Source organism: Garra rufa, chromosome 15 (assembly GCF_049309525.1).
Source record: "Garra rufa chromosome 15, GarRuf1.0, whole genome shotgun sequence".
Lineage (NCBI taxonomy): Eukaryota > Metazoa > Chordata > Actinopteri > Cypriniformes > Cyprinidae > Garra > Garra rufa.
In genome coordinates, this window is record NC_133375.1 from 10,141,911 (window position 1) to 10,163,372 (window position 21,462).

Below are 21,462 nucleotides of genomic sequence, written 5' to 3' on the forward strand. Positions count from 1 at the left end.
ACCATCTTAGTTTGTGATAACTCCTTATCAGGGCAACATCAATCAGAAGGGTGGGAACGAAGCACAGAAGAATTGAGTGACTAACCCAATGTAAGGGTTAATTAGAAAGAGAAGCCTCAAACAAGAATTAGACCAATAAACAAAACAATCGACAAAACTTAGTGAAGAGAGAAGATTGTCATGGAAAACACTTATTGGTTCGCAGTTTTAACATACAGCATGTTTGCTTAAATTTATTTTCAAGATCCGAGGTAAACTATCTGTTGTTGCTTTCAGTATGGCTATAAATGTCACGCAAAATGATATTCAAACTCACATTAGACACTTTTAACATTGAATAAAGCACATAATCAGTACCTGAGTGTATAACTGTCATAGTTTGTGTTGTTGTTCCAGCTGTGACGTCGCAGAAATAGAAATTTAGTTAGGACCAAAAACTCCTTTTATCACGTGTCCCGGCGTAGTAGGACATGGTGTTATATCTTAAGAGTGTGTGTGATCGTAAAATCGAAAGTGAACAGCAAGCGCTTATTCAAAGAAGATTTAAATAAATTGTGAGCTATCAAATTAATTGCTGGCGAGCCAGTTTTGGCCTGCAGACCGCCTGTAGCTGACCACTGTTCTATGGGGTATTTGGAGCTGAAACTTGACAAATGCACAGAAAAAGGGCATATTAGGTCTCCTTTAACAACAGTAAAGTGACCGCAGCTTTATAGAGCAAGTCAGCTTACTAAGAGAAGAAGTGCGTGTGTAGTCAAACGACTGCTGTATAATGACTGTATTAGACTGTGTATGACTGTATCAGACCATTATTACATAAGGTCTGTCTCATATAGCTGTAGGCAGGAGGAGAGTGTGCAAATATGTTGTTGTAATGCATTCAAAATACAGCCTATATAGTGGAATACTTAAATCCCCAGCAAACATTGTAATTTCATACTTATATTTCATTTGATTTAAAATTGTATGCTGATTGTATTTTCTGGCTTGATTGGATTGTGTAATGCTGTTTATCCGATCATTCGTCATTTCATATTTAGAAAAGGTCAACAGTCTGCATACAAGCAGGTTTTGATATCAATTTTTTTTTAGTGTAGTGAATTTATTCTCACTATATGTCCATCTGCTTTCCACCACAAATGTTTTAGGATGTATTTTCAGATATTAAAGTCATTTTGTATTGATTCCAAATGAGGGCACATTATAATAAAACAAATATAGCTGCTGTTCAATTAAACCGAAGGCATTGAACAATAGTCATCGACTGGGCCAGCGGGCTGAGAGAGAGTTCACATGGTCCACTGCTAAAGAGGAGCACAGGACATAAAGGATTAAACCACTTAAAGGAATTAAGAAACGGTCGGCCTTTTATCAATTATTCATGCAATGGAATCAAATTAAATGGCTTTTATAATGGGTAAGTACAGAGGGGGTCTCTTTAGAGAATAGATTGCACAGTGCAGAGATATGACGTTCAATGAACTTTCCAAATCAGCTGGTTTGATTGCATTTTGAAAAGTATAAATTACTTTAAAACTCTTTTGTATATCAGTGCTGCTAAACCGATGCATGAAAGATTGATTGAAGTTGCATTATTTTCCCTTTGGCATAATGTGTTTGTCATTAGTTTGCTTTGTGTGTGTGCCTTTAGGATAGTTTGTGGTTCTCCACCACAGTGGAAATAAGATGTATCAGTACGCCCTGCTGAATCCCCCTGTACTAATGTAGAAAGAAGACTTCTGCTGAGTGTGAACTGAATTGTCACTCTTGTTCTTGTTTAGATGTAGGTCTCTCGTTTTGTCATAAGAAGGACTTTGGGTATGCTGAGGTCACTGTGAGGTTATTTATAGAAGGTCACCATTGTGACACTAAAGGTCAGAAACCTGACAAACAATTAATGAGCTTGTTATTTATTCATGGAGGGAGAGAGCCCTAATGTGTTCTCGATGTCTCTGATGTGTGCTTCAATCACTTAACTGGAGCTCTGAGAGAATTATTCACACTGAGCTTGTCTGGCGTCTGTGAGGAAGTGTCACTGCAATCCTCTCCAGCCTTTGGGAATTTACTGATATTTGTAAAACAGTGGAAGATCTGGAGAAGAATATTTTAGCATATTTGTAATAGTAGCGAGCTGTTGTTTACCTTTCAAGTCTATTTCAGTGACCAGAAACAGTTCTTATGCCACTGTCTGACTATATTGCCATCCCATTACTACTGTGTCTGTAATAAAAATTGTTTTGTAGCTGGATTAAGTAAAAGTATAATAATAATATCAGCAAGCAAGCTACATGCTAAATCTAAAGAGCTTGTTGGATAAGTACAGTATATAGCAAATATATATCTTAACTGTATTTTTTCCACACTGTAAAAAATATTTCAAAAAGTTGATTCAACTTAATATAATTTGTTACCCTTTGTTAATTTGTTGCCTTAAAAATTTTAGTTCAGTCAACTTGAACTTTTAAGTTACTTAATGTCAATTTAAGTGACTAAACTAAAAATTTTAAGGCAGCGATGTTCAAATAAACTGCATCTTTTCCCGCAATTTAGAAAGTATTTGAAATAAAGATGCAAATTATAAGATGTCAAATTGCAGTTATGGTAGATAAAAAGACACATTTGTGACAGCCACAAATTTGGAGATATAAAGTTGTGATTGTAAGATATGAAGGCACAATTGTGAAAAATAGCCACAAATTTTGATATATAAAAATATGATTGTGAAATATAAAGGCACAATTGTGATAAAAGCCACACATTTTGAAATATAAAGATATGATTGTGAGTAATAAAGGCACAATTGTGAAAAATAGCCACGCATTTTGAAACAAAGATATGATTGTAAGATATGAAGGCACAATTGTGATAAACAGCCACACATTTTAAGATACAAAAATATGATTGTAAATATGAAGGCACAAATGTGAAAAATAGCCACACATTTTGAAATATAAAGATATGATTGTGAGACATAAAGGCACAATTGTGAAAAACAGCCACACATTTTGAGATACACAGATATGATTGTAAAATATGAAGCCAAAATTGTGAAAAATAGCCGCAAATATTTGAGATATAAAGATATGATTGTGAGATATAAAGGCACAACTGTGAAAGACAGCTACAAATCTTGAGATACACAGGTATGATTGTGAAATTAAAAGACAATTGTGACAAACAACCACAGATTTTAAGATATAAAGATATGATTGTGAGATATGAAGGCACAATTGTAAAAAAAAATAGCCACAAATATTGAGATATAAAGATATAATTGTGAGATATAAAGACACAATTGTGAAAAATAGCCACAAAATTTGAGATACGATTGTGAAATATGAAGGCACAATTGTGAAACATAGCCGCAAATATTGAGATATAAAGATATAATTGTAAAATATAAGGGCACAATTGTGAAAAATAACTAAAAATTTTGAGATATAAAGATATGACCGTGAGATAAAAAGACACATTTGTGACAAACAGCCACACATTTTGAGATATAAATATAGGATTGTGAAATATTGTGCCTCATAAAATTGTGATATATGTATACATACATACATATATATATATATATATATATATATATATCACAATTAGGAGAAATAATAATGGTAATTGTTAGTAATTGTAAAAGAATGTATAAGGATGTTTGAATTTGACTTTTTTATGAGATATAAAGTAACATGGTAAAGTGCAAATGCAGTTGTTGTTTTTTTTTTTCAGAAATAGGCTTTCATAAGAAACAAATCTGTTTTAAATAGAGTGCCATTTCGTATGGAAATTTTAATCAAATGTATAAGTTTACAATGAAGACAAAGAGAATATTTATTAAAGAATTTGTCCTTATAATAATATTTGCATATTGCATTGCATTTGCTCTTCTTTCTGGCATTTACAGTATATGTATACAGAACTCAGTTTGATCGTTTTTTTCTCACATCTATTAACTATCTATCCATCTCGTTATGTGTCCACTGGCATGGAAGAAACCCACTCAATACAGTCCAAACCACCAGCTGCCTGCTGCTTTGATGTTGCATCTGCAAAGCACACAGCAGTGTGCCTGTCTTCACAATGATCTATGATAACGTCAATAAAGTCATGGCGAATATTATATTACTGATTATTAAACAAACACGTAGTTTGCAAATGCAAAACACACAATATGTAGAGACCTTTCCAGCATTCACAGCAGTATCCTGGCCCAGAATCCTCTTATTGCGTGTGCATTAGGCATTGCTTAATTTTGTACACACACATATGCTCCCACACACACCCTTGAGGCCAGCCTTAAATTAGACAGACGATGCATTTCACTCTCCTCGCTCCGAGTGTCCTCTTGTCTCGCTGTGATTGACGTGTGGTGGGTGTGGCGGTAAGTAATTCGGTCTAATCATTCCAGCAGGCCCCTGGCTGTGTGAGCCGCGGGTGAATATATCAATACGCACACAAACAAACACACTGCAGAGTGCGGGACCTCCGAGCGAAGCGCTGGGACTAATGTTCATGTTGTGATGTACTGGGGGATTTTGCTTATCAGACCCTTAATTAGAGATATTGAAGCAGAAAGGAGGTAGGATCTGTGTGTGTGGTAGACGAGCGATAAAGAATTCGTGATTGATGTTGTGTCAGTGTGGAGCCATTCAAAGCATGTGGAAAGAGGGAGGGCCGTGTCAGATTTTCGAGGCTGGATCACTGTAATTGGTCTGGGCTGTTCATAGCCCTGTTAACTTGTCAGTCAAGGCTGGATGGAGAGGGGATAAGATGCCATCTTAATCTGAAAACACACACACACACACACACATTGAGCTAAAGGCTGTAGTGCGGGTCAGTGATCTGTCAATAGTTCTGTGTTATTTGAGCTTGCTGTATTTAACGTATCCCTTACTTTTTGATGTCACCCCCAGGTACGACTAGACAGCCACGAGACGGCGAGATCACAGGAGTCGACTATAACTTTGTCTCCGTTGAGGAGTTTTTCTCGCTGGAGGAGTCGGGGGCGCTGTTGGAGAGTGGGAAGTTCAAAGGTCAGGCCACATTTATGACCCCATGCCTGAATAATTTATAAATGTAAAGAGGAAATTAATTATTTGGATGCTTTTAAGGTCATGCATTACATCTATGGGACATTTTTATCCAGTGATCTATTGATCCACAGTTGTAAGAGCTCCATTTACACACATCAACATGCATCAACACAACTGTTGTGTTGGCAATACTTGTCAGTCCAACAGCTCAAAGTTAAAAGGGATCATTCACCGTAAATTCATCAATTTATTTTGATTCTCACACAAAGCTATTATGACTTTTTGAAATTAGACCCTGTTATGGTCATTTTTTGTTCTTTTTTTGGAGATTGACAGTGGTCATCATGGACTTTCAGAATAAAATGTTTGATAATATGATAATTTACTCACCCCCATGTCATCCAAGATTTTAGTTTAGTTTTGCTAGATAAGACCCTTATTCCTTTGGCTGGGATTGTGTATAGCCTTTTGATGCTGCATTGAATCTGCAATTTGCACCTTCAACTCATTGGCTTTCATTGAAGTCCACTATATTGAGAAAAATCCTGGATTGTTTTCCTCAAAACCATTTTGTTTTTTGACTAAAGAATGAAAGACATGAACAACAAGGATGACATAGGGGTAAGTAAATGATCAGGACATTTTTATTCTAGAAGTGAAAATTATTTTCCTCGAATTTCTAATAAATAACTTGTTTTGTGTCATATGAGGCAAAAATATGATGATATGGGGCCACAATCCTGAAAAAACTAGTAAAAATTATATTAATTATATATTATATTATATTATATTATGTTACAGGTTATTATATTATATTATATTCAGCATAATGTAAATGAAAATTTAAACTGAAAATTTTCTGCTCAGTATTTTCCAGTTGGTAAACATGCCCTTTTAATGGTATTTTAATATCTTAATATATTTTAATATTATTGAAGAATCTAGCTAAACTGACTGAGGTCTTGTAATATGGAAAGAGAATGTCATTTGAGAAAGTCAAACCGACCACAGAATAAGTTGTCTATAAGCAAGTACACTGTAAAAAATGAGTGTAATTTTAACTAAGATATTGTAAAAACATTACGGAAAAGATTGCTACAGGTTGTTCTGTAAATATGTTTACAATTTATTGTATTTTTATTGTATCAGAATTAATTATTCTGACAACCACAGCTGCTAGGATTTTTTTGTAAAAACAACAGTGTATAATTAAGCATTTAGTTTATCTCATCTCATAGAATCATTTTGTCTCATGTCCCTATATGGTAACAATTTACAATTAGGTTCCATTAGTTAATGTTAGTTAATGTATTAACTAACATGAGCAAACAATGAATAATACATTTATTACAGTACACTGAAAAAAAAAAAAACTGTGGTTGCCAGAATTTTACTGTAAAAAATTATGGTCGCAACATTTTAGGTTTTACGGATTTAACTTACATTTTCATTTAAATACCGTAATTTGATTAACTGATATAATATTAATATACCAACCTATTGAAGTACTGAAATCTGTTTTGTACCTTTGTAATTCACTGATAACCACCAAAAGCAGGTGGTGATGAGAAAGTCACATGATGAACACAAACACTAAACACCATCATGGTAACACACATGAAACTGAAATAATGCAATAAACATTAATTTAACAACATTTAACATACATCAGTAATTCACACAGGTGATAAGAAAAAAACTGAAAAGAAGCATAGTTATTTAAATGAAAAAAACATCAAATGTGAAATGTAAGGCAGGGAATTCTGGGAATGTCCATTTACAGTTATTTACTTTAAATAATTAAAATAAATACATTCTTTTTCACTTCTAAAAACTGTATACTAGTTCCCTTTAACCAATGAATAGGTTTTTACTGTAGCATTTTTACAGTCTTTTACCATTAAAACAACTGTCATTTTTTTAGTGTATTAATTATTCTTTGTTAATGTTAGTTTATAAAAATACAGTTATGTTAACAAGCACAACTTTTGATTTTATTAAAGTATTAATAAATGCTGAAATTAACTAAGATTAAGCATGGTTCATTCTTAGTTCATAACTAAAGTAGTTAAATAATGAACCTTATTGTAAAGTCTTACCCTTTATACTCAACATTATATTCCCTTTATAGATCAAATTGTAAATTTAAGAAATGCTAGAAGGTTTCTACTTTGAGCCACACAGTGTCAGATTATACTAAACAGAAAAGCTTATTGTCCATTACACAGGAAATACACCCTCTAGAAAATAGGCATTTCAGGCCTGTATCGCAATTCAATGTTCAGTGTGGGATTGGAAGCTCGTTCGTCTTTCAGCACCATTACTGAGGGCTCTGTGACACGTGTGCCTTTAGCATGTGAATTATGGCTCTCAGGGGCAGGATCACCTACCTCGCCTGATTAAACGAATAAAATGAATTAGCATAAAAAATGCTGCCGCATTTACAAAATGCCATAAACACCATTCTCACCTTGCGACACGAGGTATGATTTACTTACCACTGCAAAGGCAAGTTACTCAATCAATAACAGATGGAGATCGGGGTTCAAAACTGTTGAAAGGTCTGAAGATATAATGTCCCTCCTGTTGTATAGTATTCCATCCTTGAAGTGGTTTTTATGCTTTTAGAGAATATACTATGACAATATAAAGGATTATCATGTGTTATTAAGGTGACCTTGATTACAAGATTTTGTTTTCCTTGCCTATTTGTATTAAAATCAAGCAATTGATTCACTCTGCAATAAATACCACATATCCATGGCTTTAATCTATTCTTAAAGGGATAGTTCAACCAAAAATTAAACTTGTCATACTCACCCTCATGTCGTTCCAAACCTGTAAGACCTTTGTTATATAAAAAAGATATTTTTGATTAAATCTGAGAGCTTTCTGACCTTGCATAGACAACAGCACAACTGAAATGTTTAAGGCCCAGAAAGGCAGTAAAGTCATCCTTAAAATAGTCCATGAACATGCGGCAGAGACTGATGCGGAAGAGTAGAAATTGTCAAATAAATGTTTTTTTTTTTTTTTTGCACAGAAAAAGTATTCTTCATAACATTATGGTTGAACTACAGATGTCACATGGACTATTTTAATGACGTCCTTACTACCTTTCTGGGCCTTGAATGTGTCAGTTGCATTGCTGTCTATGCAGGGTCAGAAAGCTCTAGGATTTTATCCAAAATATCTTAATTTGTGTTCTGAAGATGAGCAAAGGTCTTACAGGTTTGGAACAACATGAGGGTGAGTAATTAATGCCAGAATTTTCAATGTTGGGTGAACTAAACCTAAATGCCCAGTTAAGAAATCCTTTGTAAATAAATCCTAAATACAAGATAGAATGTACTTCATTTCCTGGACCATGACATCAGATTTGTTAAATGTTTTGCTGAGGATTACTATTAACACAAAGAAACCCTAAAATACAAAACTTTAGACACATTTCATGAGCATACTAACCTCAGAGCAGTATAATAACTGTCCCTGGAAGACCTGAATGACATGCTTTTTGTATTTACTGAAATAGGGAACTACTACGGCACCCCTCGTCCGGTTCACATCAATCCTGATAGCCCTCCCATCACCTACCAGGAGCACCGCAACCTGCTCAGAAACTTCCGCACACGTAGCAAGTCTCTCAGCAACCTGGAGAAAGCAGGCGAGGAGGGTGACAACAGCGAGGAAGACTCAGGTCTATCAGGTAGGAAAAATGCCCATCGTTCACAGCATACAGTACCAGTCAAAAGTTTTTGAACAGTGATATTTTTTTAAAGAAAAATATCACTTTTGGTTTTGCTTGGAGACCAGGTAAAACCAAACCAGCTAAAACCAGCGAACCATTTTTTTTTAAAGAAGTCTCTTCTGCTCACCAAGCCCGCATTTATTTGATCCAAAGTACAGCAAAAACAGTACAATTTTGAAATAGTTTTACTAATTAAAATAACTGTCTTCTTTTTTAATATATTTTAAAATGTAATTTATTCCTGTGCTTCAAAGCTGAAGTTTTAGCATCATTACTCCAGTCACATGATCTATCAGAAACCACTCTAATATTCTGATTTGCTGCTGAGTAGAATTGTTTCAGGGTTCTTCGATGAATGGAAAATTCAGAAGAACAGCAGTTATCTGAAATAGAAATCATTTGTAACAGTAAACATGTAAATGTCTTTATCATCTTTTGACCAATTTAATGCCTTAAAAGCCTTGTTAAATAAAATGATTATTAGTATTAGTATTAATTTCCATAATTTCTTTCCAAAAATAAAAATAAAAATACTGACTACAGGCTTTTGAATGGTATAGAGTTACAAAAGCTTTTTATTTCAGATAAATGCTGATCTTTGGATCCTGAAAAACTTTAAATATTGTTTTAAATACGTTTTAAATATTGATAAAAATAATAATAATAATAATCATAATAATAATAATAATAATAAATGTTTCTTTAACAGCAAATCAGCATATTAGAATGATTTCTGAAGGATCATGTGACACTAAAGACTGGAGTAATGATGCTGAAAATTTAGCTTTGATCACAGGAATAAATTAAAATGTAAAATATATTCAAATAGAAAGCAGTTATTTTAAATAGTAAAAATATTACTGTTTTTGCTGTATTTTGAATCAAATAAATGCAGGCTTAGTGGGTAAAAGAGACTTCTTTAAAAAACATTACAAAATCTTACTGTTCAAAAACTTTTGACTGGTAGTGTACAACTTGTGTTGGTACATGTTTCTGGCAAATTGTTATAAAAGTACAATACTCTCATAAAAAATCCATTATACATTGAATAAAAATGGTTTTATGTAATATGAACATAATTATGCAAATCTCAAACAGGTTTATATTTAGTAGGTTTGTGTATATAAAATAGATTTACTAAATATAGTTGTAAATCTAAGTTATATTGTATTATTTAAAATTATATACAAATGAATATTATTTGAATGGTGTAGTATGCATTTAAAATTCATGACTTTATACATTTTCAAACTATATCCAATTTAATGATTTTTAATAAAATGAAAAATAATCTGACAGAATTAATTAATTTATTTACAATAATCAAGCCACATAGTCCCCTTGTATTTCTTTTGTATTCTAGTGACGAGGTAAAGTTAAAATGCTGAAATTTGTGATCTTTATAACAGTGTGATTTCTTACATTCTGAAGTCTTAAATGTCAGAATGGACCTGATTTCTCTAACTTATAGACAATGGTTCAAACAAACACAAAAAGAGAAATTCTTTAGCCAAGATTACTCACAGTTTCTTTTGAAAATCTAAACTTTGTATAAAATCTAAATAAGTAATAATGTTCTAAACAATATCATTTAATCTTGTTCAGTTAAGCTAACACATAGATGCCTAGAAGTGCTTGAGTGTGGCTGTAATTATTATTCTTTGTCTTTCCATTGTTTTTCATGCTCAAAGTGACAGCAGAGTAGTTACCAGGCAAATAATGCAGCCAGTCATTGTTATCGCACTATGATGTGAGCTCTAACATATTCTCTTTCTTTTTGAAAAGCCTGCAAACCTGTGCTTTGTGTGTTATATTTCAGGTTTTCTTGTCCTTTATTATTATTCCACCTTTCCCTGACATTTGGATCTGAGGAGAATGTGTGGGCACAACACACAATATATCACAGGGGCTTGTCATATCATACACAGAATTATCTTGTTATGAAACCCACTGATTTTCGATATCTGATATTATTTTTTATTTTTCGAAGACATGATTAAAGCACATATGATTTGTATTGAAGACAGACGTTGTATAATCAATGTTGCTTGCAAAGCAAATAAAAGGTCAGTGTGGCATCAGTCTCAGCGTCTGTTCTCCCTGAAGTCTGGAGAAATAGACCTGGCACTGGTTGTTTTGCAATAAAATGAGCTTCCAAGCATAACTAAAAATGATTAACCAATTGCTCTTGAGAGACTGGTCCTTGAACGGCTCAAATCTTGGTTATAGACCATCTGGGCTTTACTGCAGTCTGCCCACCAGCCACACTGTTGACAGGATGCTGTTCTGACCTACATGCTCTACAGGGCATGGATGCTCCCAACTTGATAAAGAAGGCACCACTGCCAGGATTATGTCTGTCTGTTTAGGTTTCAATTTGACTTTCCAATATCTTCAACACCAACTGCTCCTCCAAACATTAGGTCATATTTATGGTGATGCCCCTACATCTAAGAATGCAGACTCCCCTACTTGTCTCAAGCACTTTAATAGGTTAATTGAAACATACTTTAGTGTTTAAGGAAAAAATAAAAATAAATCAACATAATTTCATTAGTGGTTAACTGATATATTGCCAAGGCTTATATTTTGGCCAATGTTTGCCTTTTTTTTTTTTTTTTTAATATCGTATTTGCTTTTTTGTGTTGGAAGCGTTGTGGTTTTGTGCTTTTATTTTGACAGCTTTAAATCTATTCTGCATTATCCACCTTTTTCTTTAACGCGGAAGTAAGCCTATGGGTGAGACATCTGGTTCATTATCCGCTATAGGGAAATAACGAGAAGAATAACAATAAACGGTAAAACTGTTTGCACTCCAAACCAGTGTGATCATAATTAAGATAATGCATTAAAATATTATGGTAAGACATACCAATATGCAGTATCAAACAGCAAAACAAGCTGTTTTGTACAGCTAAAAATATTTCTCGACGCGGATGAGACCAGAAGCCAGACCCATACAATTTTCAAATGGCCGAGTCCACTCTTACTGGAAAACATAAGGTGGATATCTAGTTGGCTGCTATGTCATGTTCATAACATATTCACTGTGTGCTGTATGCAAATTTACTGCTATCTTGACTTTATTTGAAAAAAAAATATTCCCAGTCCTGACACACTTATCAGATTACTGTTTGCACTGTTGGTTGCAGTGTTTACTTTTATTTTATTTGTGAAATATACTAAACTGGATTACATAATCAAGATTACGTACATCTAAAGTATAAATCTGTTAAAAATTATTTATTTTATTGTCATTGATTTTTAAATTAATTTTCATTTATTTAAATAATTTAATAAATTAATATATTTAGTACATATTTAAAATAAAAATTTTATTTAGTTAATTTTAATAAAAAATTTAATTATGTGTTTTTAAATGAATAAATAACTTTAATGTTACGCGGGTGTTTTTAATATCTTTATATTAAATGGTGTGATATCATACCGACTTTATATCGGTCATGGCCAGCCCTGTTCGCTAAGATATTGGCATCGATGATCAAAAAATCTATATCGTTGGTCACTATATTTTTAGTCCGATCTTGTTTTTTATTTTGTACTGTTCTCTGAGGTCTGCTTATAATGTTATCAAAATGTTTCCATCAAAAAAACATAGCAGTGGGCGTTTTTTTAACCCCCCTCAGCAGAACGCTCTGTTTGAATAGGTGTGGCGAATTGTAGACTCGGAAGTAAACGCCCACTGCTGTGATTGGCTAAAAGCGTACATTCATTCCTCATAGATGGACGCCACTGTGTTTTAGGTTTAAAACACATAAATAATTCAGTACATATCAAACAATCTCTAAGAATAGACAAAAAACAATAGTGAGCACGAAAACAGTGAATAAAAATAGTTACTCAAACTTTTGGTGCAACATCACTGACAGGTCCAGTATAGGTGGCCCAGCATCATCTTTTAATTTCAATCTTTTTGAAAATCATGCGTCAAAATCTGTTGATCCGGTTACTGATGGTTCCTTTAGAAAAGGGAATGAGCGTTGTGTCACTGATGCTATGGGTACTTGTAAATTAAACTGTTGTAACATAAAGTAAACAAAGGACCGAGTTCTTACTGATGCGTTCTGGATGTTCATTAAAAATAAAGTTCACTCTTTTATAACATTGGGATCAGAAGGAAGGCACTGCAAAGACAGTTTTCTCCTCAAATTGGATTGGTAGGGCTAAACGGGCAGTGCTACATAGGAACATTCCATTAGCTGCCATTTTGGCAGACTGCCTTTAATATAAGATGTTTTTAGACTTACGACAAAGTTCTGAAACTTGCAGGATGTTTTTATAATATATTACAATGTATATATATATATACAATACAATATATATACAATGACCTCTTATATGTCAAAAGGTCAAGAGAGTTTTGGTTTCTCAGTTCATGACCCGACCCCTTTGACAATTAAATTAAAGGAGAAGTTAACTTCCAGAACAAAAATTTACAGATAATGTACAGTACTCACCCCCTTGTCATCCAATTTGTTCATGTCTTTCTATCCTCAGTGCTAAAGAAATTATGTTTTTTGAGGAAAACATTTCAGGATTTTTCTTCATATAGTGGACTTCTATGGTCCCCCGAGTTTGAAATTCTAAATTGCAGTTTAAATGCTGCTCAAACAATCCCAAATGTGGTTGTAAACATTTCCAGCCCAGGAAGAAGGGTTTTATCTAATGAAATGGTCAGTAATAAAAAAAAATTAAATTACAATTTATATAATTTTTAACCTTAAACTCTCGTCTTGTTCTCTCTCAACGTCAAAAATAATTTCGAAATCATCCTACATCGCTGCAGAAGTACCAACACAGTGTTTGCAAAGTGAACATGAAAAGAAGATCAAACAATCTCAACAACAAAAGGGAAAACAGCAATGTAGGATGTTTTTGAAGTTGAGGGAGAAAATGAGATGGGAGTTTTTTGAAATACCCTAATTGTCTTGAACTGGAAAAACAGTTCAGGCAGAACAAGACAAGCTGTGCATTTGAGGTTAAAAAGTATATAAATTGTAATAAAAAAAACTATATATATATATATATATATATATATATATATATATATATATATATATATTAGTGGTGGGCCATTATCGGCGTTAACGTGCTGCGTTAACGTGAGACTCTTGTCGGGCGATAAAAAAAATATCGCCGTTAATCTATTCTCAAAGTTGGGTTGGGAGCTGGGTCTAAACTACGCAAGCTATGATGACTTTCACTTTGATATTTTAGCGCGGATGACGTATACCTAGCCGAATTGCATTGTAGGGGGCGAGAACGAGTCTTCAACTTCTGTGAAATTACCACATCAAACGAGACATGCAAACATGAAGTTATGAAGCCGCTTCAGGGCAGGTGCGTGCGTTGCTAGACCCTTTTTACTGGGGCACGTGTCCCAATGAAAATCTGCTGTGCCCCAGTAAAATCTCAAGTTTGAGTTATAATTTACTTTGATAATCCCGAAATAAAGACATTAAACTATATGCAACAACTGAATTGACGCTTCTAAAAGCAACTCAGATTAATCTAAGCACAGAGAAATCCATGCCCGTGCGCGTCTGTGTATTTACCGGCAACGTGAACGCGCACGTCGTGCAGCCTTTTGCGCAGAAGTACTTGGTTACACAAGTTTGTATAGGTAATTATGTTGTAAATGCAATTGTCAAGCAGTTTGTTATGGATTTTGGAAACAGGAGATGAGCGCCTGATCTAATGCGCCACCTGGCCCGTTCTCGAAGACTTACTTTTAGTCATTATTTGGGTAGCACACATATTCTGAATGCCTTCAGCCGAATTCAAATTAGCCATTTTAATCTAGATTAATCTAGATTAATTCCAAGATTTAATATAGATTAATCTAGATTTAAAAAATTAATCTATGCCCACCCCTAATATATATATATATATTATATATATATATAGTTTTACTAGATAAAAGTGTTCTTCCTTGGTTGAGATCGTTTACAACCACATTTGGGATCATTTAAAGCTGCATTTTGGAAGTTCAAACTCTGGCACCATAGAAGTCCACTACATGGAGAAAAATCCTGAAATGTTTTCCTCAGAAAACAATTTTTTACGACTGAAGAAAGAAAGACATGAACATCTTGGATGACGAGGTGGTGGTGAGTACATTATCTGCAAATTTTTCTCCTTGAACAGGTTCCACATTTCAGCACTGATTGTTCTGTGATATACAGTTAGTCTCAATGCTATTGCAATAATAATTGTGCACTGCTGAAAGTCAATTCAGGAGTGTTATTAGTGAACTTTTAGATAAAGCTTTAATAATTTAATTTATACAATATAATGAGCTAAATGTACAATTTCAATGTTAGTCCAAACAGTAGAACAAGGTGGCAACAATGCCAAGGTCATGGGTTCAATTCCCAGTTAAAAATAAATGTATACTTAAAATTCAATGCAAGTAGCTTTGGTTAAAAGCATCTAGCAAACACATAAATGTAAATGTAAATGTACACTAACATTTACATATTGCTACATAATTACATATTGCAAAATATAAACCATAACAACGATTTTGTTTTTCCGCACATGAACTATTTTGAATATACCATATGGTATATGGAATAAAAATGAAAAATCCATGACCATATCCATCACGATTACTAAAATAGCATCTGTATGCCAGAGTTCATGGTATCATGCGCCTCCCAGTAAATATCAAGTGCTGTTAAAGCAGATTGAGTGTGTATATATGACACTCCAGCCAAGGGTGAATGTGTTTGTTTACAGCTGGGCTTATGATTCTAGTGGGAATATGCTAATTACTTCAGTACAGAGTACAGGTTGCAGATGTTCACGTCCCAGCTGGGGATCCTTCATATCCACTTTTCTTTGTATACAAGCACATATGGTATTTCAAGTGATATAAGAGGATGTCTTTATATTAATGTATAGATGTTGAAAGAGGTACAGGTTTTCTAGATAACTGAGCAGATATTTCCATATATGGACATTGGCTTTTTAGCTGCAGTGAGTTACACATTATAAAGGCACAAAATAATAATAAAAAAGCTTGATTATTCTTGAAAAAGAACACTTGAGCATACTTTAAAAAAGTATTTAATATGGAAATAATATGCTATAATATCATAATATTCATACAAACTTTATGTAATGTTTTTGAACACTTAATTGCTTGCTACTTGCAATTAAAATGATAATATATTTGATTAAATGCAATTAGTAATTTAACTTTTATAACTGTGCTTTTTGACACTTAAGTAGAGTCTTAATATGCAATTTCAGAATTCTGTTGGCCTCGTTTTCTAGCTAAATGAAAACTGTCATTTTGTTTCACTGAAAAAATATTTTCAGTGCATCACGACTTATGCTAAAAAGCAACTAAAAAGGTTAACCATTTAGCCTTAGAGTTTGTCAGAAGACATTTCAGAGTTCAGTCTTAAATCCACAAAACTGTCCAGTCAACTGTTTCATAACTTCACTTGGGTTTTGTTTGTCTGTGCACTTTTGTCTGGCCCTGGTGTCTTCACCCCATGGGCAGTGGCACAGATGACAGAAGCATCGATCAAAGCATGACATTGAAGCCAATCAACAGAGGAGGTTTACATACCGATCTGTCTCTATGGATTAAATGTACCGCTCTGTCTCTTAGATGCTGACCCGGCTACAGTACATTTCACAGCTGACACTGTAGCGATTTCCTTTAGACTGTAGAATGAGGAAAACTTGCTTTTGCTTTTTGGCTAAATCAAATTTGTGAGAACATACACAAACAAAGATCATACTGCGAAGTTTTGAGAGCGACAAACATATTTAATTATGTCCGTCCTATGTGTGTGTGTACAGAATAAAAAAAGTCACTTCTGAACCTGTAATGACTGATATAGTATGTTTTGGCACATCTGAAGTGTCAGCGACATATAGAAAGTTTTTAAATTTAGTTTAAGGGTCAAGTGCTTAGAAGCTCTTTGTATTGTTGTTGGTTTCTTGTGATTCAAAATGTTTTAAACGTAACAGCATATTTTTCTTACCTTAATCAAGTAATTCATAAACATCTTTAACGTTTTGGGGGATTTGTAACAAATGACAGTGACGGAGCACTTTATTTTACAGTCCAGGGGCCTCATTTATAAAACTTTCTTACGCACTGATTTGATCTTAGAGTGTTCGTACGATCAAATCCACGTCAAAGTACAGATTTATAAAAAACGTCTTTGACGTGGAAAAGTACTTATCTCCACGTCAGATTCCAGCTTGGCGTACGACTGTTTCCTTGTGGTAATGCCTGGTATTGCAGATAGTTCAGCCTCACTATAATAATTTGATTTCTTGCGCTCCTTTTTACTTGCCATTGTCACCGAGTTTTTGCTTTAGGAATGAGCCCATTTTATGTTAATTAATTAAGCAGGGGCGTTTCGACGGCGGAACATTCAGCTGCACACAATTCCACGATCATTTGTGATTTATAACCGAATGACTGGCGTACGCATGGATTTCGTGGTACGTTCGTTTTCTCTGAATCGCTCTTACGATCAAATCAGAAAAGTTCTTAGATAAAATCAAGGATGGTTTCTACGCAAGTCTTTATAGACCATTTCAAGCGCTATTCGGCGGCTTAAGGAAGTGACGTCGTTGGTCCCAGGACGTTTCCGGTTAGTGATCCAGCGCATTCAAAACAATGGCGAGAAGCGCTTTATGAACAGTGGGATTGCGGTCATATATATACAAACATCCTGCTTAAATGTCTAAATTAAAATTAGATCCTTGTCGTTCGGTGGTTGTGTGCTCCCTCTGGGGCGGTACTAACATTCTGAGACGTGTTTAACGGTAGATTTCCGCGAAACGTACCCGTGTTGCGGCAGTGAAGGAGAAGGCTGGATAACAACAAGCAACTCTAGGATATACAGCGCACATTTCGATTCAGGCAAGTAAATATCGTTTTTAATTAATCGGTTTATTTGTATATCTTTACGTTAACTCTTCAAGTATGATGCTGCATAATTTAAAGTAGCATTTTGTCATTGTTTACATATGCATCTAGCTTTCGTGTGTAACGTTAATGAAAAAAGGCAAGTTTTTTATTTCTGTTTTATTTCTGTTTTATTGCTAAGTGTTATGTGGGTTAAATTCATATTAGTCGTCTAGTTATTTTGTCAGTTGACAAATGCAGTGAGTAACATGAAAGTACGTGAATGTCGTATTGTGTAACAGTTAACGGCAGTAGTTTACAAAACGTAATGATTATGGTAAATATTATTTTCCATCACATAAGCTTTGGTAATGTTAATTCCAAGATGTACTGACGTATTAAGCAATAATAGCATTATTTTTTTTTTATATTGTGCATTATATTAAATAATTATTTTTCTACTTTTATCCTTATATAATGTAAACAAAATTTATACAGGTGATTTCTAATATCATTTGTTTCTTAGTCTAGGAAGCATTTTGATGTAAGCAGTTGTAAATATGCAGCAGGGTCACTAAATCTGACAATACAGTGTAATACTGAAATTTGTTAGCTCCCTGTAATTCCCATAGAATTGGTTAAATGTTATATACATTTTCATAATGATGGCTAATATCCTTTGTTTTGTTTTCTAGAAAGTATTCTAAACTGATGTAAACAGTTGCAGAAATACAGAAGGGTCACCAAATCTGAGAAGGCAGTGTAAGGAGAGCCATCATCTGTAGACACCCAAGGACAGCTGATCATCCTGCAGTGACAAACCACATCTGACCATATCAACACCCAGATGTGATTGAGAACTTGAGTGTAGTATTCAGTAATTTAGTGTAGTACTTAAAGCGACTGATGACCAGGCCAGATACAGACTGCTGCTTTTGATATTTGTTCCCCCTTTGTTCTCCATTTCAGTTCAAATGTTGTTTCAGTTGTTGTTGTTTCATTTGTTGAAGCATTTTATGTTCATACAAATATTTACATATCAATACATGTGCTGGGAAAAAAAACAGTTGAAAGTGAGAGAATGCTTTTTGTTTATATACAGTACTGGTCAAAAGTTTGGACAAAGTAGTTTTTTTATGTTTTTGAAATAAGTATTTTATGTTTATTAACATGATTAATTATTTAAATGATTTCTATTATAAAAAATATGTTGTGCAAAGCTGAATTAGCATCAGCCTTTACATTACACCAGTATTCATTTTCACATGAATATATATATTATATATATATATATATAATTTGTGTGGGTGTGAACAGTAAATACGTGCATAAAAACATATATGAATGCTTTATGTGTGTGTGTTTGTGTGTGCATTTATTAATCTGCAGATATACAGGTTTATGTAAAACACGTTAGCCAGCATTGAATTGCGACGATCTTGTTTATTTGTGATCACATGATGACTCGGAGCATTCATACCCTCCACTTGCACTGTTCCACAGCAACAAACTTGACCAAACTAACGTTGAACACATGTTGAAATGAATTCAACAAGTAATAATAGCATCGAGCGCTTAGTTTAATAGCATACATTTAGCGTTGTTTGGAACGATATGTATTGTGAAAAGTAATGTACTAATGAAAACAAATATTTAAACACAAATACAGACTGACCACGCAATGCAAGTAAATTAATCACGAACAACCTCCGGATATCTTGGGAACAAAACATGAAGTAAGTTGCACTGCTTGCTTCAGACTGATGACATCCATTGTACGAATAAATGTTCACAATATTTCCGTTCATGTGATATGCTTTTAGCAATCTCCCGTGTACACGCACGCAGCATCGATTAGTTAATGAGCAGCTTTTTTTACCTTAACTAGCTTTTTCGCTAGATTTTAAAAGAATGTGTTCCTATTGACAGATCGGAGAAATAGCGCTACCGGAAATGTTTCAGGACCGGACATGCGCAGTAACGTTCCAACGCGCTTGTTATTGTTTACATCCTTGAAATGGTCTATAAATGAGGCCCCTGGTCCCTTATGTACATACTATGTACTTATTAAAGCAATTACAGTAACTAGGTACTAACCCTGAACCTACTCCTAAACCTAATCCTACCCCATGTAGTTACCTTATATTATCAGTACTTTCTTAGGTTAGTACACTTTAAGTACACTGTAAGTACACATAATGTAAAATAAAATGCAACCCAAATGAAATTTCACAATCTGATCTTATATTAAATTGTTATTAAATGTACTCTTTCTATTAATTACTAAAATTATTTTTAAAAAACATATTTTATGGGACCTTCCATAGACATAAAGATTGTTATACTATAAAATAAAAAACATGTATGTAACCCTTGCAAAAGTATTCATACCTCTTCATTTTTTTTCACGTTTTGTAATGTTGCAGTCTTAAACAGCTTTAAATCGTGTTTTTTTTTTTCACAATTAATCTACACTCCATACACCATAATGGCAAAAAACAGGTTTGTAACAACTTTGCCAATGTATTAGAAATAAAAAACTGAAATTATTCCATTGCATAAGTATTCATACCCTTTCCTGGGATTAATAGAAAAAGATCATAAGTGTTGTTAAATGTATTCTTTCTAATTACTGAAATTATTTTTTAAAAGCACACACATTTTATGGGGACCTTCCATAGACAATGATTTTTATACTGTAAAAAAAAAAAAAAACATGTAACCCTGGGCCACAAAACCATTGATAAGGGTTAATTGTTTTTTGTCCAAATATAGTTCTTAGCAATGTACAGTATATTACTAATCAAAAATTAAGTTTTGAAATATTTACAGTAGGATATTTACAAAATATCTTTATGGAACATGATCTTTACTTAATATCCTAATGATTTTTGGCATAAAAGAAAAATTGTAGTCATATTTTAGTCATATTTTTTACTATTGCTACAAATATACCTGTGCTACTTAGGACTGGTTTTGTGGTCCAGGGTCACATATTCTCATATATTCTGTCCCATGATCCTAACCATCACAGAAAACATTCTGCATTAAAAAACACAAAAATGTCAGGTTTTACTGTCCTTGTAGGGATACACACACCTGGATCACACACACACACAAACACAAATGTGGGTGATATAATGAAAATGGAAATGGAAAACTATAAATAGAAACCTATAAAATGGTAGTACTCAATAATAGTTTCATTTCGCTTTGTTTTCTTTCTTTCCTGTGTCCAGTGGGAAAAATAAACCCATTTAGAACTGAATAGAAAAGAGAATGACTTGGAGTAATAATTCAATGAATGTTCAAATCGAAGCTTTCACCCAGAATAGTGTTTGTGTTTCAGTAAGCTGTGCCATTTCACAAGTCTTGTTTTCTCTTCATTGGAATTTAGGTGGTTCGGCCGGGGCGAGCAGTGCCCCTGCCCCCACATCATCCCCCAGCCAATCACGACATTCAAGCGGAGGAGACGGCAGTGCCTTGGAGAATGGGCTCGGACCCCGTAGAGGAGTACGGGTGACAGGGTCAGAAAACTGGGAGATGATGTACAGCGACTCAGGGAATGCCTATTACAAAGAGTAAGAAGATTAATGATGTCTATGTGAATGATTTATACTGGGTCAGTCCCTGAAATACAAGTTTTAGAGCACTAAAAACACAGCTGATTTAGCTTCAGAAACAAGGTTTTACACTGGATATTAAGTTCATCCAAAAAGGAAAAAGAGAAAAGAAGATACAGTACCTTCTTTTTTTCACAGTTTGTTATGTTGCAGCCT

The 21,462-nt window shown here is 33.9% G+C and overlaps 1 protein-coding gene across 1 annotated transcript in view; it reads left to right on the forward strand.

Annotated features, from left to right (window-relative positions):
• magixb (MAGI family member, X-linked b) overlaps nucleotides 1-21,462 on the forward strand; it is a 100,816-nt gene that overhangs the window by 34,706 nt on the left and 44,648 nt on the right. Inside the window, exons 3-5 of the mRNA XM_073819636.1 lie at nucleotides 4,914-5,033; nucleotides 8,566-8,739; nucleotides 21,081-21,264. Coding sequence (XP_073675737.1) covers nucleotides 4,914-5,033; nucleotides 8,566-8,739; nucleotides 21,081-21,264 — 478 coding nt within the window. The remainder of the gene's footprint in view (nucleotides 1-4,913; nucleotides 5,034-8,565; nucleotides 8,740-21,080; nucleotides 21,265-21,462) is intronic.